This window comes from Xiphias gladius, chromosome 18 (assembly GCF_016859285.1).
Source record: "Xiphias gladius isolate SHS-SW01 ecotype Sanya breed wild chromosome 18, ASM1685928v1, whole genome shotgun sequence".
Classification (NCBI taxonomy): Eukaryota; Metazoa; Chordata; class Actinopteri; order Istiophoriformes; family Xiphiidae; genus Xiphias; species Xiphias gladius.
In genome coordinates this window covers 14397377-14418215 of record NC_053417.1, presented here as the reverse complement: position 1 = coordinate 14418215, position 20839 = coordinate 14397377, and the positions used below count along the sequence as shown (strand labels likewise).

The 20839-nt window shown below is 42.3% G+C and overlaps 1 protein-coding gene across 1 annotated transcript; it reads left to right on the top strand.

Moving 5' to 3' along the window:
- Nucleotides 1-2393: 2393 nt before the first annotated feature.
- On the top strand, nt 2394-10699 carry rnd1b (Rho family GTPase 1b). Its single transcript, XM_040153291.1, has 5 exons — nt 2394-2513; nt 3020-3107; nt 9495-9604; nt 9761-9895; nt 10454-10699. Exons 1-5 carry the CDS (start codon nt 2394-2396, stop codon nt 10697-10699), a joined length of 699 nt encoding a protein of 232 aa, XP_040009225.1.
- Nucleotides 10700-20839: the final 10140 nt, after the last annotated feature.

Sequence of the window (20839 nt, the reverse complement as noted above, 5' to 3'; positions counted from 1 at the left end):
AGGAGCTCTGTAGTGATTGCACAGGCAATAATGTATTCACTGCGGTTAGTTTAGAAGGGTTAGAAAGAGTTCATAGTCTGCAACTTTTCTTCTTAACTGCTCCTGTCTTCCTGTATGCCCCGCTCTATTGAAGTTTTATTCACCACCAATCAGCAGTGTAGTGTGAAGCCTCAGTGAACCCACTCCCTCTTTAATACACCCATTGTCACACTTGTACAAGTGATCACCGATGAAGTGTTTGTAATGCGTTTGTGCATGAAGAAAGGTTGCACAGTCTGAAATCCCAGGATATTTCAGCCCTCTTTTCTCTACACACTTGAATTACTGTGGGAGGCTTTACACCGTGACGTTTTAGAACAGTATAGAAAATGATTCCTGTCACAGCGTTTTAGGTCTTCATTATACCCTGGGCACAAGACAAAAGTGGAAAGCCATGTAACTCTGGCCCCTACACTGAGGTGGGATTGATGTATTAGTTTATTATAAAAGACAGCTTAATGAGACTTCCCTTGGAATCATGTTTGCTGAATTAAAGTGTATTTGTTCCAAGTTAAGTGTTAGCCCAGTTTGTTGCAACATAGAAACAGCATAATTAAAACGTTTAAAACTTAAAAGCACGCAGAGTTCTTCAGGTGCTACTCATCAACGATCTATTAACTATCAGGCCGTTCGTTCCTGACTCGTTACTCAGTAACTACTCACATTTTTGTGTAGCCTACTGTATTGTAAAGGACAAAAAAGTTTCTGAAACTGAAGACAACGCTGCCTCCTTTACCAGCATGCCAGTTTTTTTTTTACACCTGTGAAGTCAGAGTATTTACAGTATTATTTTACAGCATTCACTTGAAAGATGGGTGTCAAATCACAACATGCTCTTGTTACAGAAAAAAAACCTAGGAGTAAAGACAGAATGTGCACTTGTCCAAATGTTGCTGTTGATGGAAATGAAATATTAACAGCAACACAGAACACGTCCTCCTCGGCATGCACACACAACCCCCCAAATCAGAGCTATGTATGATGACAACAAGACATATTGGGCTATAAAACGCAGACAGGTCCCAGCATGGGGGATGAATGATACGGCCTGTTTGTGAACAAAGGCAAATTGCTTTGACCCACTGGGGCAAAAACTGCAAAGGGCTCTGATTGGCAGCAGTAAGTAAATTAGCCAGTAGGCTGCCAGACACAAGAGAAAGCATTTAATTGACTTTTATCTTTAATCCTCCTTTTCCGAACAATGAGATGCTGTTTCAATGCAGAAATAACCTTCGGGGTGTGAAAGTCAGTGTCTGTGTGTCTCCAGGGGTTTGACCAGCACGAGTGAGAGGAGAGACCCCCGACTTGACCCTGTGGGCAGCCGATAGCTTGTCACCTATCAGGGGGCCTCACACCATCCCACCACATGTCAGTGTGGTGGTATTACACTGAACCACACTGACACAGGTCAGACTGCCCTTTGATCAGCAAACGTGCACTGAAACATTCTTTAAATCTTATCCCTCCGTGGTTTTTGGAGGGCTGACAGGGTAACTGTGACCGGGAAGAAGTGTTGGATTTTAGAAGAAATCATACTAACATCCACAGACAAAAGAAGTTGAATGCCGATTTGCTTCATTCCAGAGCCAATGATATTACCTTCCACGTACTTTGCTAAATCTGAGTCAGAGAATATCAGGCCAGTTGTGGAAGACAATTTTCGATTAGAAGAAGCAGAGTTGTTTGGATAAAACTGACCTGACTCTGTAATGCAGATTAAAGTTAACTAATTGGTCTACCTTCAATTGGTCCCATTGTACTCAGTCAGTGGTATGCTATTGATCCAGCCAGTCAAGTCAATTTAATCAATCAATTTCCAGCAGGCCAAGTGACAGGACCAACAGGTTACAAAAGAGAGGTCTGCAGTGACTGTCTGTTGGCTACCGTATTTCACAAGCCCTAAAATTGAATGATAAACACTCGCTGAAATGATTTGGCCCTAATATCGGGTTTGCTTAGTTTGCAGTGAAGGGAAAAAAAAGGGGTGAATCTAAAACATAAAAAATGAATAAATCCCGGTTTATGCCGCCGTTGTTCTATCACCCTGACACTGATCTTGTTCACTGGGTGCAGTAAGGGCATGTTAGAAAGCCTGTGGAATGGTTGAGCTCCTATTGGCTGCTGCTCGCCTCTATAAAGAGCTGCAGTGGCAAATTCAATCAGATCAACTGCGGGCATCCTGCGAGAGCCAGACACCGGGACGCTCGATCACACTGGGACGATTTCTGGGCTGTTCTGCCGCTTGTTTTTGACATTTTTGTTTTGGCAAAAAAAAAAAAGAAAGAAAGAAAGAAAGAAGCTAAAATAAAACATAAAATAAAACATCAACAAAACACTAGACCACCCTAAACATCATGAAGGAAAGGAGAAATACACAACCGCTTGTCGTGAGATGTAAACTGGTTCTTGTGGGAGACGTTCAATGCGGAAAAACGGCGATGTTGCAAGTCCTGGCGAAGGATTGTTACCCAGAGGTATGCTCCGATGTGGCTCATGTCTGTGAAAACATGCACTAAAAATGTATGCAAAAAAAGTTGCGGTGTATTTTGTTGATGATCGCAGTGTTAAGTTCTCTTAAAATGATCGTGGCAGGAGAAAATCGGTGCGTCTGTTGCAGACAGTGGCAGTTTGCATGCGCATCTTCCTGAGATTTCCTCCTTTTGGTTTATTTTGCATTCCTTGAACGTAATGCTTTTAATTGCACAAGCCTTTTCGTCGCATGATCAGTGAAAATGGATTCATTCCCTATGCATTTATGAATGCTTCATATTATGTGTGCTGAATATTTCCTGCAGCTGCAATGATGCGAGTGATTAATTGATAAGAATTTCCAACAAATTGAGGGGGATTTAGATTCGGCTCATCATTTGACTTTGTTTTCGTGTTGTACTTGGTAGCTAGATGAATCCCGTTACCTGTAGCTGACTGACTGACTGACACCTCCCCACTAATGGCACCGTGTTGCTTTTTGTTCCCCCAGACCTACGTGCCCACAGTATTTGAAAACTACACAGCCTGTCTGGAGCTGGAGGAGCAGCGAGTGGAGCTCAGTCTGTGGGACACTTCAGGTAACTCATCGCCTCTCCTCTGTCTGTCTGGCCCATCATGACCTGCCACTCTGTCTGCAGCACTGAGGGAGACCGGGATATTAGGCTATGCGCTGTGAATGTAATGACCGTCTGTCTCAGCTGAAAGGAGGGGAGGCAAAAAATGGAAATGTCATGAGCCTGTCCATCTCGGAATAAAGGAGATAACATAAAAGTGCTGTTAAATGAGTCGGAGGCTTATGGGCAGGCCTCATACTCTCTTCTGTTATTCATTGTTAACGCAAGGGCACAGAGAATGTGCACTTGTTGAGTCCGAGTCATTTTACAAATCTCTGAATTGCAGCTGATTAAATGTATTCCTTTATCACCAGATGCATTTTTGCATGTGGCAGGATGAAGGATCGACAAATCTGCAAGTACATTTCTATGCCAAATATTTTCACTAGGCAGAAACTAGGCAGAAAGACTGATTATTCCGCCTCGCTTGTTGTTATTGCTGACTTTGTGCATCATATGTTCATTTACACAAAGCGTGAAAAAGAGGGTCAATGTGTCAGTGTGGATCTCCCCAGGGATCTGCTGTTTAGTGTGTTGACCTGAATACTGTGAACACGGGTCTGCAGCACCTGTTTGATTCCCTTCATGCCCACTGCACAATGGTTTTTCTCCCCAGCCCACATCCCTCTCCATCCACACGTACTGGATGTATCTGCAGCTTCACTAGGTCACCGTGGCTGAGCACCGTGGGCTCATGTGTGTGTCCCTGTGTGTGTGTGTGTGTGTGTGTTTGTGTTTCTAATTGTGTGTCTGTGTACAGCAAACGCTTTATATAACAGACCCACTTGTATGAGACGATGCAGTATTTACTGTGTTCTCATATTTTTTTCCCCATTATCCAAAAGTGGCAACAGGAAAGTAGTGAATGTAATTCTCTCCCCAGACCAAATCCCGCTTTTTAATCCCAGACTGTGGACCTTTGGTCTGGCCAGCAGGAGTGGGCCCGGTGCCTGGGGATGGATGATGGGCACACAGAGAGACACCCTGTTGAGCAGGAAGGTTTTCTGGAGCAGACAGACATGAAGCAGCTCAGAAACTCTGGTGACCTGCATTCGCGTCCATATGCTACCCTAGGTCATCCACTCAAACAGCATGATTCAGGGGATTAAGACTCTGAATAGGACCACTGGTTCCCCCCTTCTGACTGACCCAATGAGTTTGAGATACTTCCTTTCTTTCTTTCTTTCGTTTTTCCCTTCACTTTTTTCCCACTTTTCTGTTCCCACTAAACATATCATCATTGTTTTAACTCTCTTCTTCCCTCTGTTGAACCCTTTCTTTGTCGGTCCCTTGTGATCCATTCAAAATCCAAAATTGTACCATTTAGTTTCTGGCTAATTTGCATACGTCACCCCCTTGACACGAGGAACAATGAACGGACCCAATGGCAAACAAATACTGCACAATGCACTACAAAATACAATAGGGTACAACACATACTGCACAGTACACACATATCACAGACAGTTGTAAATTAACAGATAAAATTGGACACAAAAGGCTACAGTGAAAGTAATTCATGGTAATGTGAGTAGGATTTAAGTTTGATTTAAAGAGTTTTCACTCTCTTGCTCCACTGAGAGGAGAACTTAAATCACCCCTTCCTCCCCCTCATTTTTTTTTTTTTTAATAGATGACTCTCATGTATCTCCCGTCAGGCTCCTGGTGATGGACGACAGGCGCAGGGGCAATTTGTTGGTCACATTGTACAGTTTCCTCTTCTTGCTGTAATTTGCTCTAATCGCGTGGAGCTCCGCCGCTGCGGCCCCACCACGCCGGGAGACTCTCCTCATTATCTTGACTCCCCTTGATTGATCGGACTGACCTCATCGCCGGCTCCACACGGCAGGCAGCTCCTTCTCCCTGGTCCGCCATGGATTTACTGACCAAAATCAATCCACCAGTTTTAATCAGCCTGGTCTGATCGGACATGCAGGGGGGAGAGAGGAAGAGGGGAAGGCGAACACCATCCAGCGGCTGTAACTCATGAATAGTGAATAATTGATCTCGTTACGGTGTTAGTGCGTAGTTTATTTCAGGTTAAATGCTCTTGCTGATAAAGCCTTTGCGTTTTAGAGGATAGCGTATATAGAATAATTTCTTGTATGATATATAAATGAGATTGAATTGGAACTAACCCAATATCCATTTAGGCTGAAGAAACAATCTGTATAATTGTAAAAGAGAGGCATTGTTAATAGACAATAATTTTGTCAATGGCTATATATCAGTCATCTACTAATGGCCACAAGGCTTTTAGTCATTTTAGGGACATTTAGGGTTCAGTCTGTTTTAGGGTGACAACTAATGATTATTTGCATTCTACATTTATCAGTCCAACATTTTTATGATTAATCGATGAATCGTTTGCTCTATGAAACAATGAAATTTTCAAATTGCTTGTTTTGTCCAGCCAACAGTCCACAAGATATTCAATTTACAGTGATGGAAACAGAGGAAAAGATGCAGATCCTCATATTTAGAAAGCTGGAACCATCCAATGTTTTTAAATGAATAACTGATTGTCATAATGGTTATCGATTTATTTTCTGTTGGTTGACCAATCACTCAGCTGACTGATAGTTTCAGCACTGGCTTAGTTTTTAATTAGAATAAGTGATAAGACATTAAAATATATAGATTATTACAGTAAAGTATTAGTCTTGGCAAATGAATTTTATTCAGTAGGCTGAGTGAATTGATAAGTATTAACAACTAATGATTTTTACCTCTGACTATAATATTGTGAAAGATTGAAACGATTCCTAGCGGAATACCCTTCTAATTCAAAGCACATCAAGGCTTTAGGTTAAATTTTTTAAACAGTCTGTTGTTTGAATCAACTTCAGAAGCCACAGAGTGATTAGCTTTGACAGTGTCAAGTTACCAAGTAAAGCTTGTTAGCAGTTCAGACATGGTGATGCTCAGGAACAAAGAACCATCCTCTCCCTCCCTGCAGGGGGCTTCAGCAGTGATTCTGACTGGCTCTGGCATGTGAAACCAGGGAACAACTGTCTGACGCAATGTAATGTGTAATTTTTAGCTGGTCTGTAAAGTCTGTAGCTGTAAGCTGCTGCTGCTGCAGCAGTGGAAAAGCAGCAGATCCTCACATTTAGGAATGCAGCAGCGGCAGCAGCACCACAGCTCCCAGCCGGCTGAGTGTGGGCGTAGGGGCAGCGCTACTCTCATCCCCAAATCTCTGAGTCATCCCATCACTGGATCATTAATCTGTCTGACCCCTGTATTCCCACTGTCAGAGAGGAGTGTGCTAATGATGAAGACAGGCTCTGTCCCTCAGTTGATTTAGCACACATGCACAGAAATACACTCGCGCACTCACTCAAGCACACGTAGAAAAGTGGACCCTCCCCTCCCCCACCTGTATGCCCATCTCAGCCTGTGAAGCCTACTTCTACTCTGGCCCAGTTTCCACCTCGACACTTAGCTCTGGGCACTGCACCATCAATACGGATGGAGTCGAGCTCAGGCGCATGGAATTTGGTAATGCTCGTTCCTTTTCCTCCCTTCCCCAGTAAGTCGGCCTCACTCTCCATGTTTCATGCCTCAGAAATGCTCCATCTGTTGTAGAGGCGTGCTGTTGAGAAAGAGGAAAGAAAGGAACCATTTGGGCCACGCTTAGATGCTGCATGTGCACTGATCTGTCTAGCCAAAGCATTCTCTGGGTTGTTGCAATGAAAAGAAGGAGGGAAGAGAGGGAAAGAGAAAGTGCTACCCTGTGATATCAGACAGCAGGGGGTGAAGGATTAATGGCATAGGAGGGCTCTTTGTGATCTGCCTCTGTATGATACACTGCTGCTTTCCCTTCTCTCTTCCTCCTGGCTTTTTTCTTGCCACAATAGAAACTGCTATTTCTTCCAGGATTAGAAACTGGGTCCTGGAAAGTGCTGCCAAGGCTGCTACTGTATCCAAACAGCATGTTGAGAAGCTTTAAATGCTAATATTTACAAATTCATATCATGATTTATTTATTTCCTTTAAAAACGGGATAAATACGCCTACTGATTCGTGCATCCTTTGACCAAAACAGAAGATAAAATCAATTTCAGTGGAGGGTTGAATAACAAAGACACACTGTAGATGTTCCCTCCATCTCCCTTCCCTCTTGGCAGTGTAATACTTCTAAACTAATTTGTCAGCTTTAATTGCAAAGGCTCTCGGACCCCCCGTGCAGCTTCTGTCCAGCTTTTCATTGACTGCTGCATTTATATCAGTGGCCATTTAATGCAGAATCACACCCAGGTTCCCGGCTGTGTGATAACCCCTTGCGGGAGATTGAGAAGATTTACGGAGCGCCCTGTTACTGTCACACACACACACACACACACACACACACACACACACACACACACACACACACACACACACACACACACACACATACACACACACACACACACACACACACACAGAGAGAGACTCATCATTGCTAATTGTTCTGATTTCTATGTGCCAATTTTCACAGTCAGCAAACGCAAAGTTGTCTCACAGATGAGCGTGGCTTTTCTACTCTAACCCTAAATGTAAAATTGTGTAAGGGCAATAGTGTAATTTTCATTCACAAGGTGGCAACGTCTGTCCTCTTTTTGAAAAATACAGTCGTAGTAAATCATTTACTTTAATCTGAATGTTTCAGTCAATTTACTATTTAAGAGGAAAACAAAGTAATTTTTCATTCCAAAGACGTAGAAACAGAGTTATAACACAAAAAGCGTGTCCCTTTGTTCCTTTGCAGCGATGTTTACTTTCTTCAGGACATTGAGCCCTGAGGAGTTTTATCACAGCTTGTCATTATTCCACTCACAGCGCCCGGCAGCTGGCAAATTCAGTTTTACCCTTTGATAATGTGAAAGATCATTAAGTATTCATGAAACTGATTTATATGCGAGCATCCATGTTGTGTGTGCTTTTTCATATGTTCTCTTCTGATGCATTGTTTTCTACTCAGTAAATCAATTAGGGCGGTTGTGTAATATCTAATGAGTGATTACACACACTGCTTTTGTTATCTGTAGCTATAAGAGGAACACTGAATCCCTTTTGGGATTCACATGGAGCCCGAAGTAAACATGTTAATCCCATTGAGCTGCTCCTCTTCTTTTTCATCTTATCACAGATTGGGATCACCTCTGGCTGCTGCCAAATTTAAATAGTGAGCCCGTGTGTCTTGAGGTGTGGTGCCGCCATGTGTGAATGTTTGTGTTGTCGTGTGATGGATGTATGTCTGTGGTCCCCAACTCTGTTGCAGAGCAGAGGAATGTCCCCAACAGTAGGTGGGTGGGCAGTTTGCTGTGTGAAATGATTGATTGGCAGTTAAGGCGAGCCTTTATGGAGAGGTGGGAGGAATGCCTGATGTAGACGGTGGATTCCAAGGCTGTTGCTGTGGTAACAGAGGGACTGGAAGTATCAGCGCAGAGCAGAGGATTTTTGGGGGGGTGGGTGGCTTACTTAAGGATTCTGAGCATGAGTGGGAGCGTCTGCCTGCCCCGAGCCCCATCGTTCCACTTGCGTAATCTACTGCAAGAGAAGATCAATGAGGATTTAGTGCTCGATTGTCATCTTCTCTCCCTCTGAAATGCCAGCAGAGGATATAGACGCAGGAAAAGAGCAGTTTCAGGGACAGCAAAGTGAGGCTCAGCAGGAGAAGTGATGCCGATTCCACATAATCCCAGCAGCTGTATGCTCCCGCTCTGCCTCTGCCGCTCCACAGTTTTTGCTCTGACCAGCTGCCTGTCATCAAAGCAATACATACCGGAAATAATCTCCACTTAAAATTAATTAATTATTGGCTCAACTCATGAAGTCTCAGACATTTTACAATACTGATAATAATTTAGCCTGGACCCCATTGTACCTTTGATATGATTGGTGGTATGCCTTGTAATGTGGCACAAGAAAAATATGTGCAGTTCCCTGCAGTTTAAAAAATATCCAAAGACCATTTTCCATTTAAACATTAAGGAACAAATAACTGAGAGGAACTTTTAGAACTGCAAACTATTGAAACTACATGTGTTTTACCATTTGACAAGGAAGATGAGGGAAACATTGAGGACCTTTGCCAATATTCAGAATGGTGGCTGCAGGATTTCTCTGAAAGTTTTATCTCACAAATCAACAATATTCAGCTCTGAAAACTCATTCTCAATAACCCCATCACTTTGAAATGTACAACATTGTGGTTGTCGAGGAAAGGTTCCTGTGGTCAAAGGGGCCTACATCAATGTCACTCATGGCACATGGAACCATTTGAAATCAGAGATGTCAGTGTGTTTTTTCAGTTTGTCTTATCTTTTATCCACATTGACGACTTTCTCTTTTCGGCAATGCAAGGTTCTCCATACTATGATAACGTGAGGCCCCTGTGCTACAGTGACTCAGATGCAGTTTTGCTGTGTTTTGACATCAGCCGCCCCGACACTGTGGACAGCAGTCTGAAGAAGGTAACGGCTGTACCCATGTTTTCTAGCCCATTGTGATTTCTTTTCCTGACAATATACCTCAGCATTGGTCAATATACTGTATATTTACAGCCTATCATTTCCTGGAAACTTTGGCAAAATGGATCCACTGAAATGATTGTCCTGTTGTGTCCACAGTGGAAAACTGAGATCCTGGACTTCTGTCCAAGCACACGTATCCTGCTCATTGGTTGTAAGATTGATCTGCGTACCGATGTCTGCACGCTGATGGAACTGTCCAATCAGAAACAGACCCCCATCACCTATGAGCAGGTGAGATACAATAAGTAACACGTTAACACGTAGCTTTTTGGGAATATAGTCAATGCCGAATTAGAAACATGAACAAGAAACATGCATGGCAAACACACTTCAATAGTAGAGTTATTAATCTTTTTCCTTCTCAGAATGAATTTTCTGGCTTTATTTTATGTCAGGGCTATGTGGTATGAAGAGAAAATAAATATTACAATAAGCAGCAGAACTTTTTAGGCATCACATCTCTCGCATTACACTTCAGCAGGAGCTATCATTGTCATCTGACAAGCATTTAAAAAATAATTTTAGGAATATGACTCTTTGTATATAAAACTATATACTATATACAATGACATATGAAGACGGGTCAGAATATAATGAGTAACCCCTTGTCACCCAGTCAATGGTGGCAGGCTCCCTCATTTTTAATTTCACGGCCATTTTATGATCTTGCTAGGGCCGTTCCTCCTGAACTTCACACATGCCAAGTGTGACCCCTGTACAAATAGAAAACACTGACAATTTGTTAAAGGATGGTACGAACAGCACCCTTCCTCACTCCATTTCTTGCAGGGCTCGGCTATGGCCAAGCAGCTGGGTGCAGAGGCTTACCTGGAGTGCTCGGCGTTCACCTCGGAGAAAAGCATCCACAGTGTGTTCCGTACTGCAGCGATGGCCTGCATCAACAAGCTGCAGCCTCTCCCAAAGCCCAGCCCCACCCGACGCCTCTCCAAAAGACTTCTCCACCTGCCCAGCAAGTCGGATTTGCTCTCCTCCAACTTCAAGAAGGAGAAGGCCAAGAGCTGCTCTGTCATGTGAGTGGAGACCTCTTGGGTTACAGTCCTCACATGCGACCCCCAGCCCCTGCCTCTTTGGTCTCGGGGAAGGGGGGGTGGGCATGATGGTTTTATCAGGGCTTCCTGCTGAATCCTTCCCTCACCCCCCCGGAAACCAAACACCCCTCAGAAGAGGTGGACACCTCGCTGTCCACTTTCTCCTGAACCTTTTAGCGCACATCCGTCTTTTTCCACCACTTTTTATCTTGCTTTCAAACAAACAATATCAGTCGAGCTTTAATCATGGAGCTGTCATTTTTTCACCTGTAAACAGTATGCAACTACAATGGTGTTACATCTGTCTGATTTTACTATCTCTAGGCACATGTTGATTTTGTCCAAATTGGAAATGTGCAACGTGTGACGTTTAATCTTGTGATGTAAATGCCTCTCAGACAATTCAATGGATATTTTTCTAAGTACAAAAATAAATCTAGCATGAAACCGTCAGGAATTAGCAAAATCTTGTACATCCCTCTTAGTAAGGTGTGTGAGGTGTGAAATAGCTTGTCGCTGTTGTCCCGGTTAAGGCCTGTGAAAGCAAAGAGACATAGTGGTAGTAGTGGGACAAAGCCCAGTGAGAGCTATTACATAGAGAGCTGTTCTCATTGTCTCAGTGGTGATGAGAGCAGGGATAAGAGCTGTGAGTTCAGGCTGCTGTGCACACAGCAGTCTAGACTATATCAATGTTCACGGTTTGCTGATGCATGGTTGTGTAGCTCTGGACAGCGCTGCTCCACAGGCTTTCAGTGGACTAAGTCCAGGAGGCTGAAGAGGCTCTGTGTGTACAAAATGACTGCAGAAATGATGACACACGAAACATAAAGGGAAGTTTAGCTGTGCTTCCGATGTCTCTGCTGTCACAGCTGGAGTCTATTTTAAAATACTGTTTTGGTTATGGGACAGACACACTTTAACAGATGAGAAAAGACACTTTTGTAGTTGTGACCAGGAGCATAGAATCAAACAGTTCAATGCTGAGCTGTCGCGTGTTATTTATGAAGCTGTGGCTGGTTTTTGAGGCCAGTCAAAGAGCTATGAGGCATATTTAAAAGCATAGGATAACGCCTACCTAATTCAGGATCGCTGCTAATGGGAGAATCTGGTTTGTAGTTTCAAATATTCCTCGGAAGATTTGTAGCATTGCATTGTTGACAGTTTTTCAACAATTCTCAAATGGTATGCAGTTTTGAAAAATGTCTTTCATATCATTTTCCCAGAAATCACTGAGTTTTTTTGACTACTGTAATATGCTTGTGGATTTCTCTGGTTCGCAACAATCCAATGTAGCACTCCCAACCTGACTACTCTTCCAAGATTACTCTGGTCTTTGTGTCGTACCCTCTTGTTAATCTATTGACCTCTAATAAGCAGCACTTACTGTAGGCTACAATGACTACGGAGCAAAAATTGGACCCTTTTCTGAGCTTAAATCTTTGGCTTCATGGTTATGTGTGTGTGCAGCATTGATCTCTGTGCTTCTAACCATAAAGCAATAATGATTTAAGTGCTTGTGATGCAAGGTAACCTGTGTGGCAATAAAGACGCAGCTTTGTGATTACTGTCATGCTATAAGTGCTCCATGGACATCCATGTTATAGACTGAAACCATCTCTGCTGTACAAAGAGGCTGTTGATCTGTGTCGCCCCCCCCCCTGTGTAAGTAGCCACTGGTATATGAAACAACCAATGATGACGTTGTGCTGTGTGTGGAAAAAGAGTATGTGAATAAGAGGGAGAAATGGTCTTTCAGTTGGAGATGCATAATCATAATAAAAACGTATTCAGGCAGCAGGACTTGCTTTAATTGCTCGTGTGAGTTGACAGTGACGTGCTTTTAAAATTGGAAATATATTTCAAAAGTCTAACAATGATCTTGTAAAAAGGGCTAGTGTGTGGGAAAAAAAAGGAAATAATGTGGGACTAAGGAGAACAAGTAATCAAAATGCACAGGCTGGCCCTGTCCTAAGAAAGCTATTTTTCCATTCTTCTTGTTCTTTTTTTTTTTGTATTCAGTAGGATGATGTGAGTCCCAGTGTCGTTTTGGAAATATCTCCCTTAAACGATTGTAGCGTCTTTATGGAGCTGTGGACTGCCACTGGTAGTCGGAGGAACTTAAAGTGGTGATCTGCAAAAAGGCTTCCAGTTCATGGTCACACACCAAATTCCTCAGCATTGCCTAGCAACAATTCAGCATAGGAAACACAGAGACTGGCTCTTGGGTTGGTTGTGTGGACAGAGACGGTTGGCTCACAAGCAGACATCCCCACATTCGTTATTACAGCATCAGTTATGCATTTATTGCCAGGCTTGTTTAAAAAAAAACGTTTCTTGATATTTTTCTCTGGGTTAGGGATGTGATGCCAGGCCTTCTGAAGATGGGATAGATGGGCGGCTCACGGACCATGTCAGTTAATATGCAGCCTTTGTGTTGTAGTCAGTGTGTGGTACAATGGTGCAGTCAAACTCCTAAGCATGTCCTATTAAAGTTGTATGATTGTAAATACCGTCTCTTGTTTTATAATCATTGTAAGATATCTTCAAGGATGTCATATGAAAATATTGTTGTGGATGTGAATATTTATTTGGTAGCTATTTTTGCCTTTTTTTGGATTGACATGTACATTTGTTTAAAATAAATTTAGGAAATTTTTACTTTTTTTTGTTTTTTTTTGTTTTTTCTGTGTTAAATAAAGCTTGCCCTGTCTGGCACCCTTGAATTGATGAAGGTAATTTAACACTTGTGTGTGTGTCTGTATTATTTCATATTGTTTTTCCAGTTTGATTGCATGAAAATTCTTGGAAAATACAGCATATTGAATTTGGCTGTTGAGATACCTCTTAATATTACACTGACTGTCTCAAACCCATTCTTCTCTTACCTTCAGCCTTTTTACACATTGTTATGATATATTGATTTGATTTATACTGTTGTCAAACAGTCGCATGGGATTGATCAAATAGTTTTACACATTTAAAAAAAAAGTTAAAATACCCTGATGCCCATTTAGTTCATACCCTCCTGTCATTTTTCTGATCACAAACTTCTGAAAGTGTTATAATGAAAAGATGCAGATGCCTCAAGTAGTGGATCATTTCAATAATCTCTGTCAGAAGTGAAGTGCTTATCTTTCCACTTTATCAGTGCTAATAATTCCTTTAACAAGCTCTATGTCACTGCATGCAGGCAGAGCATGTCTCATTAAGGACAGAGTAAATTGAAATCAGGGTGGATGGGGGATCACTGTCATTTTCTATTACTTTAACCCTGAACTAAAATCATAGTCACTGATGATCAGGGAGTTAATTGCACAGACTGAGGGAAGAAAAAAATGTCAGAATCAGATGTTTAATGGACAAAATTATTAATGCCATAACGAGGATGATAGATAGGAAGGTTTTGATATGCAATGCTTGCAAAAATAAAACACCCACTTTGATTAATATATTAATAAAACCACAATATGTGTTAAATATGTATTATAGAGAGGTAGACAGATAGGTATTGTAGATGAATGCACTTGGCACACATTCAACCTTAGAGGTTGTTGGAAATGTTAACGGCTTCACTGTCAGTTCTGAAGATGCGCAAGACTGCTGCTCTCATCTGTCTTCAAACACACCACATCTGGTCTTTGCCAGCTCCAGGGGTGTCTAAAACTGGCCTGATGCCACAGAATGTGGCAGAGGTGCCAGCAGGCCCACCAGCCTATGTGCCCTCACATTGCCTCCTCTTCCAATGCTCTAACTAGACTCTAACTAGCGCCAACCAGCTCTAATGACACTGTGCATGTACAGTAACCAATTAAATACATTACTGCTGTAACTAAGGCTTATTAGTCAAATCACCTTTTAATATATGGCAAACATGTTAGCATACAGTTGCTCATTTACGTGTCCAGCAGTTACAAAGACAACAACATTATCATTCACCTGAAGTCATGTTTCTCTGCTGTTTGGTGGTGAGCAGGTAGTGTACAGGGGGTTTATCTTTGCTTTTTCTGCTGGAAATGAGACCGAGAGAGGTGAGACAGAACAAAAACAGTAAAGTAGCTAGCCGTAAAACCAAAACAATGTGCTGAAAGACGTTGAAACACTGTGAAGACCTGAGGGCAACTGCAAAGCTGGGTGACAATTTTCTGAGTTTGTCATGATGAGTAATTCTTGCTCAGCTTAAAATATACTTTTTCACCAACATTTTCACCAAAAGAGATTTATTTTATGGTAACGTAAATCCGAAAGAGAACCAATATTCCAACTAAATTTATCTAATTATTCATGTGGTTTCTTGTCAGATGATTCTAAGAGAAGCTGTGCACTGGTATGACACCAAATTATGTGGTAAGACAAACTTTTTCCTCAGGATATACAACACAGTTACGTTGGTAATGAACACCTGAAATGTTACAGGTAAAACAAGAAATATCACCCAAGATTTCAATGTGTTTTCCACCTTTGCTACAACACTGTTCTAATCAAAATGAAACTGTCCACTAAGAAACTGGTGTGAGGATGTTGAACCTGAGCTGTCCTGAGATCTGAACTCATACAGCAAACGTCTTGCTGCGTTTTGCTAAAAAAACACTCCGCTGCTAAAAACAAAATGAATCATCGGATGTTGGCGAGTGAATGCTGGAACACTTGAGGTAGAGGCTGACATTGTACACATGCAGGCACACCCACTGGGTGTGAGGACATGTAAATTGGCCACATACGCTGCTAGTCGCAGTAAATTAGGCCAACATCTGGACAGGCACAGAGAGTTCAATTGCCAACTCAGCTGTGGCTTGTACCTCGAGGCCTTGGTTAAGGAGAACTGGCATCATGGCACAGTCCGGTGAGCCCTCAGCATCATCCCTGCCATTTTGTGAAAAGTTTCATACACATACACAGCCACCTTAGAAAAGTTCTTTGTCTTCTACACAAACTCTGGGTCACTTTGACCAAGGATTAGTGTGTTTCCCTGGACAAAAGCTGGAGAGGGAGGGCGTTTTACCGAAACAAAGACAATTTAATGGGCTGTAAAACACAGTGGATTCATTCTGATTTACACACATTTTCAGCTAGTGAGAATATCAATTCACAACACAAAATTAAATTCATAAGAGTGGTAACATCATTATCTTCCTGGTGACATTTAAATCAATTAATTTAAATCTAGATTGATGATGGAAGACGCATCATCAGGCATTTTCCTATTCTTTGTAGTTAAAGTGATTATATTCTAGCTCAAAGGCATGTGCAACCAAAACAAGTTAAAAAAAAATAATATATATATATATATATATATATATATATAGTGACCTGACAGCTTAGTACAATGAGTCAGAGTTCAGGCTGGATTGGACATTTTTTTTCTGGCTTGGACGCTGGTGTACAAAGGGTGATCTGAGGGGAGTTATGCAGCATTGAGTAGACAGCCCCAGTGCTGTTGTGTAATAATAACATCATGTCCTGGGTCCTCAGAAAACTCTGCAAGGGCACAACAACACAAGAGCACATTTCAGAAGTAACCTGTCACTTTATGTTTCCTGGTTGTGTGCAGGCAGATACAAAATTGCCATACTGTGAAAAAAGGAAGAAAAAAGAAAAATAAAATCGTGCTCATGAATGAAACAGCAAAAAACTGTGCGTATCCATCTACATGCATCTGTCCAGATAAGTGCTGATCTTTGATTACTGATGAGATGCGATGAGGTGTGGAGTCCTGCAGTGTGTGCTCTCTGTCTCTCTCTCTCTATTACAGACAAACAGACACCAGATTCTCTGCCTCTGCCGCAGTGCAGGACATGGCCAGAATATCCAAACCCATCAATTTTTCTGTTCATCCAGTTTCACTAACAAAACTGGGAAGTATATCAGGATTTAACAGGACATTATCCTCACAGTTTCTATAGAAGTTCCTGCAAAGGTTAGCAGTATATTCTATCTTTTTAAATGGTGCACTTTTCAGATGCACAGTCTCAGAGTAAATATTGGATTGAGGTTTTAGAGATGAGTGTCTATGGATTAATGAAAAACTCAAAATATTCTCTTGACTATATATCACTATTTACTATTTTTTTTATTAAAGTCAAACATCCTCAGGATCATCATTTTAAACACACAGCACCAGTAACCGTCCACCTGAAGAGATCTTCCCTCTGTATCTTTAGGCTCAGTGAGGACTAAACACTACGTTGCAGCTCCTCCACCACCCCAGTCTCTCTGTGTGACCCCTGACCCTAAGCTCCCTCCTGTGGCTAAACCCACAGCTCCCCCAGAGCTCTCTCTTGACCTTGTGTTTCCCTGGCAGCCCCACCAATGAGCTCAGTCAAATGCGAGCAATTGTTTAATGTACCCTGTGGCCACAGTGGGAAAGCACAAGTTGTTCCTCTGACACCGAATGTTGTTTTTCAAAGGAATTGAGAAATCGCTGTGTTGTTTTTAGGACACATCCTTATGCATTAACCAGGATGGGCCAGAAACGTGTCTGTGGCACAAGTCATGCAAATCTAGTAGATGTGGGCTGGATGAGTAATCATCGGTTTATTCTAAACCTTATACGCTGTTTGTGTGTGCAAGCACCGCCTCTGGTGTATGTTTACCTGCTGAGCAAATTTCCTAAATCTTGTTCATATGAAATAGCAGGCATTTGTTGTTAGAAAATAAAGATGTGTGCAGAGATGATACGTTGTGCATGACTTAGCATAAAGTGCTCTGTACCAAGTTTTAGTGCTTCATGTAAAGGACAGTAGCTGAAATGACAATATTTATGTTTAATGTTGTAAATAGTTCATTGCAAATAAATTACATATAAAAATATCAGCCATGTATTTTTATGAGCGTGTTTGTTTCTTATGTTGTGTTGGGGACTGTATTGTCCACGTTTTACACAGAAGATGTTCCCCAACATCCAAAACATAAACACAGTAGATGAACACACACACACACACACACACACACACACACACACACACACACACACACACACACACACACACACACACCCACAAATACACACACACCATGCACATGCTCTCTGCCTTTTGTTTGTGATCACTGGGCAACCACACACAAAGGCCAAGGCGTGCACTTCTGTGCACAATGTGACACTGTCTGAGTACAAGAGGGTAAGGAGGAGCACTGGGCTTTACCCCTAACACACATAAATACACATAGAGAAACACACACAGTGGATTTGGCTACAGGCCACATCCTGCGTGTGTCTGCACAAGCCAAAATAATATGGAGGGATCCAGTACAGCCCATAAGCGCCATCCCCTCAGCTGTACCAGTGGAAAAATAAGCAGGGTCCGATGCTTTGTCCTTCATGCTGATTAAAATGCTAGATTAGGTCAGCTGCAGCAGACTGGGTGTACAGCAGTGATAATTACTCCATAATTACACCATACTGTGTCTCTGCTGTGTTTCACCACCATCTTTCTACTTTTTACTCATTGGTCATGTGCATGAGCACCGCTTTAATTGCACACATCAAATCACTGAATCCAAATCTGGCAGCCTAAACTGATGGATGAACCTGCCCTGTAATTCAGAGGGAAAACATCAGCAACCATTAAAAAGAGCAGTGCATTCCTCTAAAGAGAGCACGTCTCCATCAGTGATCAGCTTGCGTGCGTGTGCATGCATGTGTGCAACTGTTATCCTTAAGGTCCCTGCAGCTATGAGAGATGTATTAGCAGTGGGGGGAAGGATGGGAGACAGACAAAAGGGAGGCCGAGGGTACTGCAGGCAGCACTCTGCTCATTTTTGTCTCAGCCACTCCTCTTTCGGGAACCATGGCTACAGGCGGGAGCATGTGCCTTTAGTGGTTGGAGGGGATGTGAGGTGTGTTCGGCTTAGTCCGGGATGCACACAGGGCCCCCCCACTGAGCAATAACTCTGGTGCTCTCATGCTTGGGGGGGTTGGGCCAAAAGAAATAAGAAGATCGAGAGAGAGTGTGAAGGCCGAGGGGGAGGGTGAGGGCAAAAACGGGAGGATATCTTCACTAGTTCAATGTCTCTTAGCCTAAACATCATCTCTATTTTACCTAAAAATGAAGTCGAGCTTGAACAGAAACGCTATATGCTTGTCCGGCTGCAACAGATACGGACTAGTGTAATGTTATAAGAGGAGGGGTGGACCTAAGAGAAACAGAGCCAAGCAATGACACTGATCCTTAGTGACAAGGGAGCTGTTAAAGCATTGACAATACACACACTAGAGGGATGTTCTTGCATGTACATACTCAAAGGGGGAACTGAAGCATAGAGCCAATGCAGATTACATAAGCACTGCATTGGGAAGAGGTCTTTGCTGGCTGGCAGCATCCACAGGAAAGTAAAACAAGCCCAGCTGGAGCAAAGATGTGAAGATCAAACAGACAACCTCACGAGAGCCTTCTCTGGTCACTCTTTCTTACAGTGAGCGCAAGCTAACAATGCTTTGCTATAAGTGTTATAATATAACTGGCATTTGATGTGGTAATCTGCAAAAATTTAATTACATGGATATATTGTCATGACAACAACAGGCAGCACATCTGTAATACAAGCATGTTTCCTTGGTTTTTATTTTTCAGACGAAATGAGGACGCTGACGTTCAATGTGTGGATTTTTAAAGGAGGCAGTGGAGCTGCAGAGATGCTTCTTCAAAGAAAATGCATCAGTCCTGTTTTACCAGCTAACTGCAGTGTGCATTTCGTTGTCTTACAGTATAACGGTGGCATCCAGACCCTGGTGTAGATACACAGTATTAGCCTCAGTTACTGACTCGCAGCAGTAATTTCCCCCAGCGCATGCAGTACAAATACTGAAGTGACCTTATGATACAGTAAACATGAGTCCTGCATGCCAGAGTATGGGTGTATATGGCCTTAATCCTACTGCCAACCTGAGCATCCACGTAGCCCCTGCCAACTCCGGTGTCTTCAAGGGGCAGGAACACAATTACTCGATGTACTTGCTCATCTTTTGGCTGTAGTTTAGATGGTCACGACATTTCTAATTATCTGATGAACCATCACACTTGCGCCAGCATCTCATTTATTTCTCCCAAAAAATAATGCAAATGACGAATTCCAAAATGCATTACTCGACAACAAAACTTTGACCTCTGGCCTCAGATTCACAGGGTAGAGTTGATATTCGTCAGACTAGCAGACTGGAAAGTGCAGTTAATGGTTTCACATGTTAAATCTCTTCTGTATTTAACTCGTAGTTTACCTAACATCCTGTTTGGGACAAGGTGGGATTAACTTTGCCAGACTGTAGCTTGATGCCGTCCTCTCTCCAGTACGTCAGTCAGCCCATTAAACCCGGTTGTGGATGCGTGGTGTATCCATTTTTGATGTTCCTATCTGGCAGGGAGAATATCTCGATATAGTAAAAATAAAGCCAGCTTCTCTGTTTTTGTAAGTATCACAAAAATAAAGTACTTTGAGATGAAAGAGAAGTTTTTAATCAATACATGGTCTAGATACTGGAATGCAGTCTGTTTCTATGCAACACAGCTCCAAAGACCATCCCATGGAGGATTTTCATCAGCGCTCTGTCTGGTGCTCCTTCCCAAAGCCGTTTCTTCTTTTTTCTCTGTTACCTCTTCCTCTTTTCTTTGACTCACATATTCCTGGGTTTTGGATTCACAGCTGGTTTGGGGGGGGGGTCTCTTTGGTGAGTAAATATGCATTTTCTGCCAGTTGTTAACCTTTTTGCCTCAGTACAGACTGTGGAGGGCTTAGAGGCACCTTTCTGACAGGAAGCAGTGTGCCACACTGGCAATATTTAAATGCTCGTTCTCTCCCTCTTCTCCATCTCTCTCTAATTGCTGAGATGGCTTTTGATGTTCAAAAGAACTCTTGAGTAGAGACAAAGTATTCACAGATCTACACTGTTTAACTAATGTGTTACATCATATTACATTATAATCTCATTTCTAAAATGTTTTGTAATATTTGGTTTAAATTGAAAACAAATATTTTACGTCTCGCTAATCATGAAATTAAGGAGGCAATCCGGGCCTTAAATTGTGTTTGCCATCGATGGAGATAGGTACAGTATGTGTGCCAGGAAATTAATTCAGTTTTGACTATGGAACTTATTTTCCCCAAAGATAAACTCTACACTTGGGTTTTTCTTTAT